Here is a 15,652-nt window from a genome sequence, read left to right as displayed (position 1 = left end):
TATGTCACAAGACAATGTATCTTTCCAATGCTGGTGCCCCAGCTCTCCATCAGCACACTCTTGGGCAGCTGTATGGCTCTGAGAAGACCTGGTTATTCCCAGAAGAACTATAGCCAGTTCTGATTCAGTAGGAGTCCATATTTATGGAAGTCCACAGATCTGCTCTCAGGCTCACCGATTATATTATAATTTTTCATTTCAATTCCTAATGGCAGTGTAAAAATCAGTGAAAATTGAACTAAGCTGGCTAACAAAGACAGACTTCCATCAGTAGGTTTGAATGATCAAAAGCTACTCCTTCCCTGTGATGACTCTTTCATGAGTCTTCTTATTGTTAATTTATTTCATTTGTATCAGTAGGTTCCCACCTCTGATGTGGGGTGTCTACAACAGAGGCAGAGCAGGACAGTCATTTTTGTTAGTCATTACAATATTTCAGCAGTCTCTGTCCTCGGTGCTTTCAATTATGCCAAATGTAAGATTTGTGGGTCAAGGAAGAGATATTTTGGACAGGCTGAAGCCCTCATGCATCTGGCCCAGTCAACACATACATGCAAGAATAGGAAATTTTTGGGTGCCAAAATTTCTGGTTTTTGGCTACTGGGGTTATTGCCATTTTCACCCCCGCCATCTGCAATGGCACTAAGCAAGGGTGAGAAGGGGTGTCGTGTACCTCTGTGCAAACACTTGAAACAAAAACAGCCATAGCTAAGCTTTCATTGTTTTACCAGAGAAGAAGACCATAAGATGGTGTTTCCAGGTCAAAATGAGAGAGGAAGATCAGTAATTTAAAATATCAAAGTCCATTTACAATGTACATGTATAATGCACATTTTGAGGGGGGCAATGTGCTCCTAATATCAACATTTTAGTGCTGTAGTCAGGTCTGGTCCAGGTTATTTCAAAATCAGATTGATTCACCTAACTGTGATTCCAGCAGTCAGTCGAGCCAAATTTCTCAAAATCCTGCGCATGAAAGGCTTGAATATGGTAATGAACAATTTATTGAATACAAAAATGGAAAAATGAATAATTAAAACAGTGAGTAAATCACTAAAATTGTAAGTGATATAGCAATTATTGATTATTTGGAACAATGCAAAATGTAAACACCAGAAATATTATTGAACAGGAAATGGCCCTGAAGGATGGTGGTACAACGCAGGTTGCCATTGCCACTGGCAGGCAACTGGTTTACACCCGAATCATTTCCTTTTTTGCGGTTTTCAAAACCGTTCTGCAGACTTTTATTTTGGAAAAACAGCTAGTGCATATTACCGGAAGTAAAGAATCAATGTCCTACGAACTGTCATTATGGGCACGCAGAGCTGTCAACTCTGAAACTAACCAGCATGCTGGCTTGTTGGTTAATAAGCTCCACGGTATTCCCAGCACTGTGCTAAAGTTAACTGTGGCAATAAAACAAACCCATGCTGCCGTTTGCGTAATTTTAAACGGTAGGATCATTTTTATGCGTGCATTCATCACCATAAGCAGCCCATTTAATTTTACTAGGCTAGCTATAGCTGGCTGGCTAAACAATTCCATTTAGCTATCATACATAACCTTAGTTAATGTTGCTACATTCGTGTTCTTACAAAACGCAATAACGTCACTACATACTTCTGCTAGTTAATGAATGCCAATATGCAACATTATCATGCGGTCTTTGTCTAGCTAATGTCTGTGGTTATTCATTGTCATATTATGACCCATGCCAAAGGTTTTGAGATAATAGTAACAGGTAGCAGTCCAGGGACCTGTATCACGAAGCAGGATTGCTGGTTGGCTGGATAACTGCCCTAAGTAAAACCCATAAACCTCTTGAATCTGGAACATGGACTGAAGTAAAAAGAGCTGTCCCAGGTTTTATCCATCTCTAAATAATCCTAATTCATGATTCAGGCCTGATCTCTTCCAGCTGTCAACATTGAATCAAGGTCAGAGCAACAATTATTCAGCATTACTATAATGGAAATGTTTTCCTGACATCTGTGAGAATTTTGAATGAATTGTGATTATTGTCTGTAGGTGTTCATGTTCATGCCTGTATTGTATAGTTACCAGTTTGATTGTTCTGTTCAGAAAAGTAATCGTAGAAAAGCAACATGAAAAAAATCAGGATCCATATAATAATAATAATAATAATAATTGTAGTATATCCTAATAGAATTGTAATATATCCTAATAGAATGGTGATATTATGATATTTTGGCCATATTGCCCACCCCTAGGCCAAACACTGAATTGACAAATATGCATAAATCAATGTTGACTTAGTGCTTTGAACCAAAACTGATGATCAAACGATCCAAAATGAATGTGTTATGGTGTTTTTCCAACCATGTGACAAGCCCCACTCAGTGATTCAATGTGGATCCAATATCATGTTCTCAAATCAGTTGATTCCACATTAATTTACTTATGACTGTTACTAAACAATGTGAGCTCAATGCTACTTTTTTTTAACCTGGGTCTGAAGAGCAACAGAAGACAGGCTTGATCCATGTTTTTAATGGTGGTCATTTTGCTCTGGTAAAACATTGCTGTGTGATGCTGTGTCTCCAGAGGTACCCGATGGCGGTGCTGAACCTGTCATTTGCGGCCTGCGGGTTTATGGGGATTTACCAGCTGGGCGTGCTGGGAGCTTTCCTGAGGCACGGAGAGAGGCTGCTGCAGACCGTGCAGGTGTGCGCTGGGGCGTCTGCGGGGGCGCTTGTTGCAACCGTGCTGGTCACTGCACCAGACAGGCTGGAGGTACACAAACCTGCTAACGCTCTGCAAGCTCTTATATGCCTGGTTTGCCATACTGTACATTTCTTTGTTTGTAGAACATAGACCTAGACCGTCAAACCCAACAAGGTGCCAGATGCCCTCTTCGAATGTGTGCTCTTCATTCTTTGTGTAGCAGCACTGATAAAGACAGATGATGAAACTATTCGATTTTACACCTTTTTGCTCTTTGTATCAGCCATGTCTGCCATTGAACTTACTATTGACATATTATGTATAATGTGGTCTCTTTTTTATGATGGTTTGAGTGCAAGCACCGTTTGTAACTTTAATTGAATCCATGCCATTGAATACACATTTTCTGGTTAGAACAACTAGCCATTTTACTTCTCATTAACTTATTTCTGTATGACCTGTAGCACTGCAAGGAGTTTACGTACAGATTTGCCAGTGAGGTGCGGAGGCAGAAGCTGGGAGCTGTGACACCAGGATATGATTTTATGCTCACACTAAGGTAGTCCTCCTCTTCCCAACAGCAAACAATGCATGCATTCTGTCGGGGTCAGAGCCAAAAACCAGGTCTGAAAATGTCTGACTGAGCATGGGAGGGTGATGTTGCCTTACTGATGAAAAAATGTGTTATTTTACTATATTTTTTAAAGGCATATGAATTGCTAAAGTTATGGATGCTCATAACTGTACAGGGTACATTAAGTTCAGTGTTGAGTTTCAACACCAAAATCTCTTCACAGCCTGTAGTCAGATTCATCCACAGGTATTTATACGCAAAAGGCCGTATAAATTTAAGAAACTCCTCTAAAGCGTGTCTAGCAAGCTTTATTTGGGGAACACTGCCTGTTTCCTAAGAGCAGCTTGCTGGATTGGCATGGCACTTAAAGGCTAAAGAAGGAAACTCATAATTAATGAAAGAGCAGTCATATCTGAAAGGTAATGACAGCACAGCAGGGAACTACAATATTTAAGAGACATGGTGTAAAAAAGAGATATGACTCAAATGCAAGCACACAATTAAATAATGATGAAGTACAATAATAAAGATGTAATTGATAGTATGGTATGAACAGGTGATGAATGTACTTTTAAGATAATTCAATTTTAAGATGCACATTTAGAAGACATCTGAAAGTCAGTCATTTCCCAGGCATTGGAGAGTAGGATACTCCATCACTGAGATACTTAGGAAAGACAGGATTAGAGTGATACAAAGAAGTCAGAATGAAGGGAATATGAATAGAGAGAAATGCTTAATAAGCAGCACAGTGGCAGCAATGATCAGGTGAAACAAGTAGGTTTTTGAGTAGTGGTTGAAGCTGAGCTCCTGCTTGGAGCTTGTCAGAGTAAAGAATTTCTGTTCATTGCTATAATAATAATCATCACAATAGTGTTACATTTATTCATAGAATGCAGTTCTTTCATTATGTTCAAAGCACTTATGAAAGAACACCAGCATGCATTCAATCAACATTTTTACTTCAATTTGGCATAAAAATGAATACAATTTAGCTTTTTTCTTCAGCATCACTTTGACAAGTTAATTTTGGTAAATACCAGACTGTTCTTAGAGAAAAAATTGATAGTCAAAATTAAAGACACATCTAGTCAATCTAGAATACAGAGTGAAATGAGTCGGCCGATGTCCAAAAGAATAATAATGTGATTAGGCATTTGAAAAAAAAATCTAAAATATTGGTTTGTTAGTACAATATAAATATAGGTAATATGAATATGAAATTACAAAAAGAACAGGACATAAAAGCACAATTAAAAGGATGGGCTTTTAAGGACTTAAAAATTATATTGTATGTGCAGCTCTGATGTTCTCTGGCAGTGGCAAACAAAGGATAACCTGGACAAAGACATTCAGAGTTCTTTGTCTTTGTAATTCAAGCCTTTTTTTTCCTAAAATCATTTTACAATCCTGAGGCTTATAATGTGGCATAGCTGCAGTTTTAAACTCTTTCAGACAGTAAATACCCTCAATGACTAATTAAAGAAGTCATTTCAGCACAATGGAACAAGGTATGGCCATTACTCTTGTGAAAGTGACCCGTACAAATACAATGGTGCTATAAGAATGAAGGTGAATGAGGAAATAAATATGATTATGGTGTTGTAGATCTCATTATTTTCCTATCTGTGATGAGTCGCTCATTGCTGACAGGGACCACAATGTGCTCATCCAGTCAAATTTTAAATGGCAACATTTATTTTTACATAGAACTGATAGTAAAAAATAATTAAAGGTCAGTTCCCACCAACTGTATAATAATTTGATATCTACAGAAATGTCACGTGTGTGAGGGGCCACAGAAGAAGTGGTAGTAAATGAAAACAAAACGGGCCTGTAGATCTCCTGCTCGGCAGTGAAAATCCCACGTGTTTTTTCATGGCGTTTGAGTTTTGATAGTTGAGTACTGTGGGACGGCTGCGCTCGTATCCACACTTGAAGCAGTTTCCAAGGCTACTTATCTGAAAAGTAACATAACTTTGTACTATTATTTTACTTCTCTTCATCTGGAATGCTGCTTGCGAACAGCACAGACAGCAAAGTGACTTGGTCCATTACATTTTTTTCCCTGAGGGCAATGAGCTTGAGCCACATGATTTGTGCGCTCTTCACAGCAATTCCTCTCTTGATGGGCAAAAGGTCAGATCACTTGAACCCAAGCCAGTTCCAAATTAGAGGTTAAACCCTTATTTGGAATATGTTACCTGAGAGGCAGTGGCCATGGTTGTTTTCTCACTTTCCTCACTCCTTGTTTCTTTGTGAAAGTGAAGAGTTGTTAACATACCTGACAAAACAAAGTGAGTTATTTCGCATAGCTGCCTCATAGTTATTTCTCCCTTGCCAACACTGAAGCAGATGCGGGCTACCTGTGATGTGTCATGTGATTCTGTGCACGTACAACCATACATGACAAAAAAAGGCGAGGCACATTCAGTTTTTTGTCTTCAGCTTATTCACTGTGTAGTGCAAATGAGCGGTGTCGGTGATCAAACCCGAGCGAAGACCATCCTTTGTCCTCTTCCCCAGGGAAGGGATAGAAGAGATCCTGCCGCCCGATGCCCACCAGATGGCCGGGGGCCGCCTGCACATATCTCTCACAAACTCCAGAACCAGGAGGAACCGCATGGTGTCCCATTTCGCCTCCAGGGAGGATCTCATCAAGGTATCCTGGTCACGCTCAAGGGCACAGCGATAAATATGATGTTAAAAATACTCACTGAATCCAAAGCACCTTGTGGATAACAGCTTTGTCCTGTACCTGCTCATTCCACTTCTATATTCTATTCAAAACCATTCATTTGTACTGAAAGGGGACAGATTATTTGACTGCATTGGCTGCTCTTTCACATGGAGACAGAACTGCCAGTTGCTCAAGTTCTGTGTTTTCAAATTCTCAAAATAACATGCCAATTCATCTTAACTAAGGGTTTTTTTTTTATATGTGTGTAAGGGATTGGTCAGAATTGAATATGAACTTTAATAGGCTGTTATATAGCTGTCATTGTTATATGATTTGAAGGCGGGGAACCAACATGACCAAAATCAAAAACTGAGCTCAGTTATTAGAGCCAATTTTTTTCTGACTGCTGGAGGGAATATCCTGATAAAATGCAGGGTGTCCATGTACAATGGGCCTACATTCTGATATTGAACCCTGACTAATGCTGGTGCTGATTTTGAGTGGCAGCCCCACTTGGTTGGCATGCAGTTGGCCATAGTATGAAGGAAAGGTTCAGATGGTGAGATATTCTTGTCTGACCACATACCAGCAGGTCCTCTAGTTAATGAGGTGCTTGCAGTCTGCCTCATGGAGGTTGGTGGAGTATCTGCTGTGTAGAAGAGCCAATGCTTGTCTGCATTCTCACAGCTGATGGAGGATATTGTGATGATGGGAAGGACCTTGCAGTATGGGATTGTCTATGCCAAACTAGGAAGAAATGAGAAGAATCAGTATTGGTTAAAAAGTAGATGTGAACAAGTTGGAAACAAGTTCAGTTCCTTGGGGTGCACTTAGAAGACAATGACAATTCCAACTGCTACATAATGGTATTGAGTGATCATCTTGACCCTGTGTTAATAAATTTCTTTCCTACAGAGAGGGGTCTCTAAAGATGACCATGACCCCATCCACTCAGCATAAGTAGCCAGCCATTTAGGGAATGTGACACTGACATTATCCACATGGCCTTCTTAGTCATTACATCTTAATTCAGTGTAGCATTTATTTATTTATCCATTTGTGGGATCTATTCTGAGAGAATGTTTTCTGCTCCTGAACACTGAGTGTTTGTTGATTGCTGCTTTAAGTAGGCTTCATGCCGTGGTGCGTAAAGGCCGTACCGGCCACAAGTGGTGGATCAGCTCCTTATTAACCGATTTCCAGGTTCCGTTTCCATTTGTCGTTCACTGCCTATATCTTGTAATTGCAGAACCAACCTAATCTGTTGGGCAGTCTTCATTAAAGAGCCATTGTATTTGCTGCCAAAAACAGCCTGAACAGTCAAAGAATATTGAGTAAAAATGGGTGTATCCTAACCCAAAAACGCTATTCGGAAAGGCACAGATAAAGTTTTTTTTTTTTTTTTTTTTTTTTTTACTTTCCCTGGGGTCCTGTAAAATTGTGTTTACAGTGCTCTTATTGCTGTATGGGGAACTAGCAAAATAAAATAAAATGGTGTCATTTGAGTCTTGAAAGAGGGATTCTAAAAGACACGAAGGTGTCCACTGATATAGGGGTATTGGGGGTGGGAAACAGCTCTTAAAATAAAGTATCTTATACCTTATCTAACTTCTTTCCAAACTTCACATTTTCCTTTGTTGTCCTCTTTTCACTTTCATACTCTTTTTAACAACTTGTCAAATTACCAGTCTGGAAGCACCAGGAGCCACTGACTAAGCCCTCATTTGCAATGTCACTCTCAGCCAAATGAGCAAACAAAAGTCAGGCCTGTGGGTGATCAAACACAGGGGAACCAAGTCTAACTAACTTAACCCAGTCTGCTTCACTATAAATAAAGCAGCTCCTTCCACCTACATCAGGCTTTGGTAGCCTGAGTTGGCTCCAAAAGCCCAGCTCTGAAAACATCTTATTAGGTAAACTCTTCAAAAGTGGTAACTCCTGCTTTTCATTTGTTCTGGAAGGTTCTGCTTGCCAGCAGCTTCGTGCCTGTTTATGCTGGAATCAAAGCTGTGGAATACCAAGGCCAGGTAAAGTCTCAGTTATGGATCAATAACTCCTCAGTTAAAGTGTTACCAATACAGAATCACTTTAGTTCATCTGTTAGTCTATGCAAGTTTTTGTGGTGAATTCTTATGTTGTTTGGATTTAGATTTTTATGGCTGTCCGCTGTATCTCTGAAGATACATAGCTCACCATCTGGGGTTTGTCTCCTCATAATTTCTGTGCTTATTCCAATGTTTTGCCAACCAAAATGAGGAAATTTATTTATGCCTGAATTCAGAGTGTATTAATCTAATAACAAAGACATGGTTTTAATCAAAGTTTGTCCTTAGCTTTAAGCAGCAATTAAACATTCGTTACATTGTTTTTGCAACTTTTCAATATTTTTGTGAATCTTTCATTTAGTTGAAGTTAGGTGAGGTAACTTGTGAGTTGGTGCTTAAATTTGACAAAATAATTGGTTCCTTTTTTTCTTTATTACGCAACATGAGTTTTACAGTATAGTTGCGCAACAATACAATAATAAAAAGTAAGTCTTAAATTTCAAAGTCAAAGTTAATGACGAATTACAAAGCTGCAGACTCGGAACAATGGGGCTTCAAAGTAAAAGTCCTCTCTGCAGTCAGGTAATAAAAGGGAAGACCCAGAGCTTTGTAGCGCCGGCAAATTTATTAAGTTGAGATTTCTGCTCGGACTTAAAAAGCATTGGGCCTGTCAGACGGGATTGTGCTAGGGGACTGCTGAGTTATTTTCCAGCAGCAGTGTTGATAAGAGCCTGATGTCTCTAGCAGCTCAGATGGTATCGGAACGGCGCTTCCGCGGCTGCGGGCGGATTAATGCGAGACCCTGAGGCCCTGTCTCCGGCAGCGCTGTAAAAAAACCAGACGCCAATAAAAACAGCCCGCACTCAGCCGCTGTTTCACCTGCGCAAGGACAAACACATGAGCAAGGAGCTCTCAATCTGTTAGCCGTGCTCACGTGACTAGCCAGGCTGAGCAGGCTTCACAGCCAGATTCCCATTGGCAAATCAGCTCTTGTTTATGTGCATCACATAGGAACAATATGTACATATGTACTCTGTGGGAGTTGATTTTGCACTGAATGTTTTGCTTGTGTTTTTAGGTGAACAAAGGCTTGTTTTGCTTTTGTTTATTTTTGATGTGCTGTAGAGGCGTGAGATGTTGAGACATACTGCATAGAGTATACATAATGATATGCCATTTTTAAAGTACTGCTTATGTGTTGGTCTGGTTTTTTTATCCATCTCTGCAACTTGAAATGTTGCTGTACTTTAAATTGTTTGCATCCACAGAATCAGTCTGCAAATATTGTGCAGGAACATGTTGGTTTACATATTTATAACAGTCTTGAGTTTGGGAGCTTAGTAGTTTTGTATTTACCCAGACACATTTGAAGAGGCGCAGTACAGCAACTGACACCTCAGTCAATCAGAAGCCCCAGATTTGTTCACTGTCATGACACAAGTCGTCATTAGGCAAGCTAAAGGCTCCGATTTTAACGTCATCAAAGCCAAAGTATATTCAACACCTCTATTTGAAGGCAATGCCTGTCATGCAGGATTTTAGCCCTCCATTTTGGACATAGTATGTGTTAAACCCCATATTGTTTGTTTTGGTAAAAGCGCTGGATTGATGGTGGGCTGACGGACAGCCTGCCAATTCTGCCGGAGGGACGTACCATCACCGTGTCCCCGTTCAGTGGACCCCAGGACATCTGCCCCCAGCACGTTGGCCTGGCAAACCTCCACCTCAAACTCGCCAACATGGACGTGATCGTGAGTGAACCAAATTGTGTTTGCCAAACCCAGCCATCAGAAAGTCATATGATGTCTCCTCTTTCCCCCACTGATTGAATGCTTTTTGGGTTAATATGTATGGTAATAGTCTTTGGAACTGGAATTCCCTAAATTGTGATTTGCCTGTCTAAGTTGGGGGTGGGGGGGTGGGAGGGGTGACACCAGTCTCTAACCTCCGATTGAGTAGGGGAAGTGGCATTCATTTGTAACTTTTCTTTTGTCTTTTCAACTTTTGGTCACCCCCACCCCGCTCTATTTCTCCTCTGAAATGACACACTGAATCTAAATCCTGAAAGACGGAGGGTTATTGCTCTTCTACACTTTGAGCAAAGCAGTTCCATTCCATAGTCAGGACTAATGTAAAAAGTCATCAGTTATCTGAAAGTTCTGTGACATGCACTTTTGTTCATTGGTTTTAATGTTTTTTCGTTTTGTTTTTTAATGTTTCAAGCTTTCTACAGACAACTTTAAAAGGCTCAATCAAGCTTTGTTTCCGCCAACGCTGGACAGAATGAAAACTATTGGCCAAGAAGGATACTACGATGCAGTGAGGTTTTTGAGAAAAGAAAACTGGTTCAGTTAGCTTTTTATTGTTAATTTTTATCATTTTTAAAAATGATTTTATCTATATCCAATGTTTAAGCCGGTGTTTTGGAGCAGAAATGAGAAAATTCTTGGAGTGCATTATAGGTGAACGTTCCCAGTTGGGACCAGGTTTGAGGGCTCTGAAAATGTCTCATCACCATTATAATAGTTGGGTGACATTTTGGGCCTTTCATGACACGAGGTAAATAAGGAATGGACTGGTTCTCTATCCTGCGATTTGGGTTGTTGCCATGGAAATACCGATTGTAACTAGCCAGTGGTGACAAGGAGGTCTGCCACACCTGCCAGGCCATGTAGACAAGGACAGGAAATGGTAGGCAGCAAGTTCTTTTGAAGTGCAGATACTGTGGCACTTGTCTGGCCAATCGAAGGGCAGGAGGTTAGAACAGAGGTCAGAGGTCAGTGTGATCAGAACCACGGCTGCTGATCTGACAGGAAATTGTCTTATGGGAGAGATCTGGTGTACAAGGCTTATACAACTAAGAAAAGTGATGGCGCCAGGTTTAAGGTAATTGGCTTTCAGTTGTATGGAAACCCCATAACACTGCAAGGTATGAACTAAAAATATACACATGTGCTTTAGGTTCATTGTAAAATTAATTTTCTGGAACACACACACATGCATACACACATAATGATATGACTCTACCTATCAAGTTTAATTGCAAACATTTTTATATATTTTATTGGTGTGATGCAGTATACAATTTTACCCAAAACATTAGTGGGTTAGAGTACATTTGTATTTTTACATGTGCCGTTTTAATTTCAACATATGTTTCCAAAGGGAACCTAAACCTGCATGTTTTTGTTACAATTTTCAGAACAAATTATGCAGAACGGGAACTTGATCAGCCGGTCCACCATAACAAAGGTGATTTCAGCCACAAGAAATGCCAGAGCACTACATAGATAAGAGTAATAAAATGCATGAAATATTTGAGGAGGCATCAACCCACAGACACTACTGTAATGGTAGTATCTGTGGGTTGACAGATACTACATTATATTAAACTAAAATTTGACAAACTATTTTTGTTCAGACAAAGAAATGCATTAGTAAATTTAGGATTTTAAATAGAGCACACAGAGAATTTTGAATAGTTAATAATCAAATGTATGTTGTGTCTTCGGGTAATTCATGCTCTCCCTGAAAGATAGATCTTTCGCTTGCATCACTGTGGTCCAGAGGCCACGACTCTGAGGCAAGCTATTTACACAAAAATAGGCTCACTACCTCAAAGAGGTGGTCATCCAGTTCACATAAAATGGGATGGTTTCTATATGTGAGAGCAAACAGTTCTGTTATCTGTAGATTCCTTTTCACCTTTAAAAAAAGGGTTTTACTGGACACATTATGCATCAATAGCTCAAATCAGCACTAATTGTTGTGTTTGCATTTGACATCTGATTTTGTGTTGATATACTTTAACCCCTTCACTTTTTACTAGGACTGTGCTACGAGCATGTTGTAAGACTGTTTCATTGTCACTATGTCTCCTATCAAGATATCTTCGGCATTAGTTTCAAGTATCTTGTGTATATTACCTTTTTAAATGACTCAGAAATGGTTGCTTGTTTATAGTGAAAATGCATGTTTTATAAAATCCAGAAGATGAAACAATTGACTTTGAGATCCTTGGGATGTATAAGACAGGACTGATGGAGTGATGCATTACTCGGTGCTTGATGCTGATATTAGGCTAAATGACAGACCTCGAGGGGTGAGAGTCCTGTTCTGATCATCAAAAGTTTAATGTTGTTATAATCAAAGCCATCTGTAGTCACGTCCTTCTCAGCATAGTGAACAGTGTCACAATGAAGAAGCTGTAATAATCTTCAGGCCACCCCCCCCCCCCAATCCCCCCAATCCCCCCACCCACTTTACATGGAGCTGCACCATAAACAGCACATCTGTACCCTCCCAACCCCTCTCCCTCCATCCCCCACATATCTTTTATGTTCAATGAAAGTGAAGGAATTAAACAGCTGCAAGCTTGGCTCAGCATAATCTCCCAGCACAGTTGTATTTCTGCAAGCCGGTGCCTGTGGAGGGGAGAATCGGGACCACTTCACCGTGGAGAAGGCAGAGACGGTACGTCGCCAATGGCAACCTAGGACGGTCCTTTGAAGTGCCGCCGTGGGAAGGAGGAATGCTTGAACTCCATTAATTTCTCACCTCCAGAAGGACTGTTTTTGAGGCGCAAGTCTGTTCTTCGTTTCCACTGGACACGCGCATTAGTGGGATTATTTCTCTTTTCCTCCAGCAATTGAAAGTGATCAAATGAAAGTGGGGCTACCCTAGTGCGTGCGCCCAGTCTCAGGGGGACGTTACTGCAGAGCTGCGGAGGACTGAAACGTCGATTAGCTCAATCCTCCCTCTGTTAATACACTCTTCCGACATGCTGCCTCAAAGACGGTTAGATGTTCTGTCGACTGTGGGCCCGCGCGCAGCTTTTACTCTGAGCTTGTCTTGGCTGTGCTAACAAAGCTACTGAGGGGCTTGGGTGGCTTTTACCACAAGTACAGACTGGACCCTAAAGTCACAGCTTCTAGCCTTGACCTCTGTCAGAAATTTCTATCTATGACATGTCTCAGTTGACTCAAGATACTCCTTCATGAGTTTATACAAACTTCATGCTAGGTGTCCACAGGTTATTAGTTACCCTCAGCAAAATAGCTCATTGCTGCTAAATCTCTCCTGTAGTTTTGCTTGTAGGATACACACTGCAGTGCTCCTGAGGCATGGGTGCACTTTGGCATAGTAGTAACCAGAGGCAAACTGGCCATTCAAATTGGACAGGAGAGAGAAATGTGGAAAAATATTGTTAAAAAATAGATACGAAGTAAATGTTCTTGAATACTAGACAAAAAAATATTGTGCTCACTTGGTTCGTTTTAGATGAGTGATGTGGCCTTGAAACGGCATTTAAATAATGCAAGGAGACAGGCAGTTTGATGTGGTAGAGGCGTAATAATACCTAGAGGTCAACATGCCACCATCTATATTTACAGTCTCTGTGCTGTCTGGTAAGATCTGCAGAAATTCAGCAGGGAAACAGTGTCAGCTTTTGTCATTTTGATAAAGGTTTTCAGAATATTCTTCTTGAAAGTTTAGCCTTTTCTCTATTGTCATGCATTAACAAACATCACATTGTCCCTATATTGTTATATTTAATATTGTATTTACCTCACAGTTATGTTTCGCCAAGTAGACAACTTTAAAATTGGCTTAATTGGGGTTTTCCATTCAATTGAATCCAGTCAGAATTTATACATTCTGTTTCTTTCAAATGAGCAAGCGGCTGTCATCTCGGTAAGGTGGTGTACAATATCCCCTCTTCTCAGAGTGGTTTTCTTCATATCTGCTCATTTCCTGCAAGCCTAAGGAGGGAGCGCTTAATTCAGTCTGACTTCTCCGGTTTCTGACTATTTTAGAGACTCTTACACTCCATATTGGTATTCAACTGAACCTGATATAGACTGTAAGAAGAACAAGGATTGAAAGTCACACCAAAGGTCACAATCTTGCTGAGGACATCTGAAAAGACTGAGACGCCACATTGTTATTGCTTTCCATTCGATCTCTGTCATGTACATGCCGAGCAAAGGTGGCTCAAGTTATGCGTGAACGCAGGTTCACGTTGTGTTTTGTGACTCATGATCAACACCCAGCAACGGGTCTGCTTTTCACACTAAGAGCAAGCACTTTTAAGGATGCTTGACTCTAAATTAAATGTGGAATTACAAACACTTAAAAACTTTACATGAAAATGCATAGATCATTTAAATAGTTTAAAAAAGATATGGACTTAAATTTTGAAATAAAAACAGATATGAACAATTCTCAACATCTGTAGAAAACGGCTGGCCTCTCAGCTCATGCATGCTGTATCCTCTAACGCACTGGCCTCTATACAAAACACATTCAAATGAATAGATTCACAAGGCCATAATTATGGCACACAGAAATTAATACCTTTTGCCACTGAATCAAAAACGGGAAAGGTTTTAATCCACTCTTACTATTTTGCTTATTATGCCTGAATCAAGAGGGCAATATATGCCATATTTACACTGTGTAAAAACATGAATATTGCTAACAATAAAAAAATGATTTATACAGTACATGGTTCAGAAATATACATCCATTTTTTGGATGCTCCAACCACAGAATACTATAATAATTTCAAGCATTAAAAATGGTAGTAAGGATGAAATTAATTGTGTGTGGGCTGGCGTGTGGGCATATATAACTGACACACATACACATGCATTTATATTAAATAAACCATGCATTGCTTTTCACCCAGAATCTTTCCAAGCACTACATGTCCACTGTATGCGTTTGTGGATGAAAGTAAGCTGATGTGGGATAAATCTTGAGTACACACATTGAATGTTTGGCAGGAATGAGCATCCTTGATGAACAGCCTGAAAGTGTTTAGCTTAAAATTGTAGGCCAAAGCTCTTCCAAGCTGTTACCACCTGCTGATTTAATATAAGAAATCCCTTCCTGATGAGACCAATTAGGTTTTCATGCTTCAAAACATAAACATCTTTCGCCTCCCCATTTTATGTGGAAGCACAGGGCTCTGGCAAAAAAATCCATTATTTATTCGCACTTACATCACTTCTTCCGCACCTACTCATATGCTTACATGGAGAATTACATAGCTAGCAGCTGAGGGCTTTCTTAAATAGCAGTGAGACCCATGCCATGCCAGCAATGACTAAAGAGTTTTCTGACTGGCTGTAGTGTCCATTATTCATGGTCAGGGGCCACAGAGATTCCCTGGCCTGTGGTTTTATAGACCTGAAGTTTCCAAAGGAACCCTTGTTTAAATTATATTAGCCACTGCTATTATTATAAGAGACTTTACAGCTCTGGGGTGCTTTTTTTATATTTTAATTGTCCTCCACAGAATACGCCCCTTAAATGGTCATATAGTAAAGAAAATCATAGTTATGTACAACTTTTTATTTATAGCCTTAATTTAACTACAATTAAAATGAAATAAAAAACCCTGCAACCAGGCAATTTCCCTTAAGCCACTTGTAGGTAGTCATCCTAGTGAGTGTGAACAGAATGGGAGCTTTTACTCATATAGAAAAAAGGCCAAGAAACAGGAAGTGAACAGAGGGGAGGGTTTATAATAAAGAAATATTTATTTTTTATTCTGGCTTTTAATCGAGTTTTATTCATTTATCTGTTTTTTATGACAGCGTTTCCTCAGTTCCTGTTTTATTGAATGCTGTTATTATTGAGTGTTTTATTAATTTACAA

The 15,652-nt window shown here is 39.9% G+C and overlaps 1 protein-coding gene across 4 annotated transcripts; it reads left to right on the top strand.

Moving 5' to 3' along the window:
- The first annotated feature begins 1,298 nt into the window (after positions 1 to 1,298).
- pnpla4 (patatin-like phospholipase domain containing 4) lies at positions 1,299 to 11,989 on the top strand. 4 transcript variants are annotated; one of them, XM_064310075.1, is made up of 8 exons: positions 1,299 to 1,457; positions 1,906 to 1,940; positions 2,569 to 2,757; positions 3,153 to 3,247; positions 5,789 to 5,924; positions 7,904 to 7,969; positions 9,586 to 9,738; positions 10,211 to 11,989. In XM_064310075.1, the coding sequence occupies exons 3-8, from the start codon at positions 2,578 to 2,580 to the stop codon at positions 10,340 to 10,342; spliced, it is 762 nt and encodes a 253-aa protein (XP_064166145.1). In that variant the 5' UTR covers positions 1,299 to 1,457; positions 1,906 to 1,940; positions 2,569 to 2,577; the 3' UTR covers positions 10,343 to 11,989. The 4 variants fall into 4 exon arrangements, with proteins under 4 accessions (XP_064166145.1, XP_064166147.1, XP_064166146.1 ...); XM_064310077.1 differs by having other exon boundaries at positions 1,300 to 1,940; positions 10,211 to 10,306; positions 11,190 to 11,989; XM_064310076.1 differs by lacking the exon at positions 1,906 to 1,940 and having other exon boundaries at positions 1,300 to 1,457.
- The last annotated feature ends 3,663 nt before the right edge of the window (positions 11,990 to 15,652 follow it).

Source organism: Anguilla rostrata, chromosome 15, assembly GCF_018555375.3.
Source record: "Anguilla rostrata isolate EN2019 chromosome 15, ASM1855537v3, whole genome shotgun sequence".
NCBI classification, from domain to species: domain Eukaryota; kingdom Metazoa; phylum Chordata; class Actinopteri; order Anguilliformes; family Anguillidae; genus Anguilla; species Anguilla rostrata.
The sequence above is the reverse complement of the archived record's forward strand: the minus strand, read 5'-3'. Positions and strand labels throughout refer to the sequence as shown.

Coding starts and splice junctions, on each gene's coding strand:
- pnpla4 (XM_064310075.1), top strand. CDS start 2,578: ATGGCGGTGCTGAACCTGTCATTTGCGGCCTGCGGGTTTATGGGGATT. Junction 3,248..5,788: donor GATTTTATGCTCACACTAAG/GTAGTCCTCCTC, acceptor CCTCTTCCCCAG/GGAAGGGATAGAAGAGATCC. Junction 9,739..10,210: donor TCGCCAACATGGACGTGATC/GTGAGTGAACCA, acceptor TAATGTTTCAAG/CTTTCTACAGACAACTTTAA.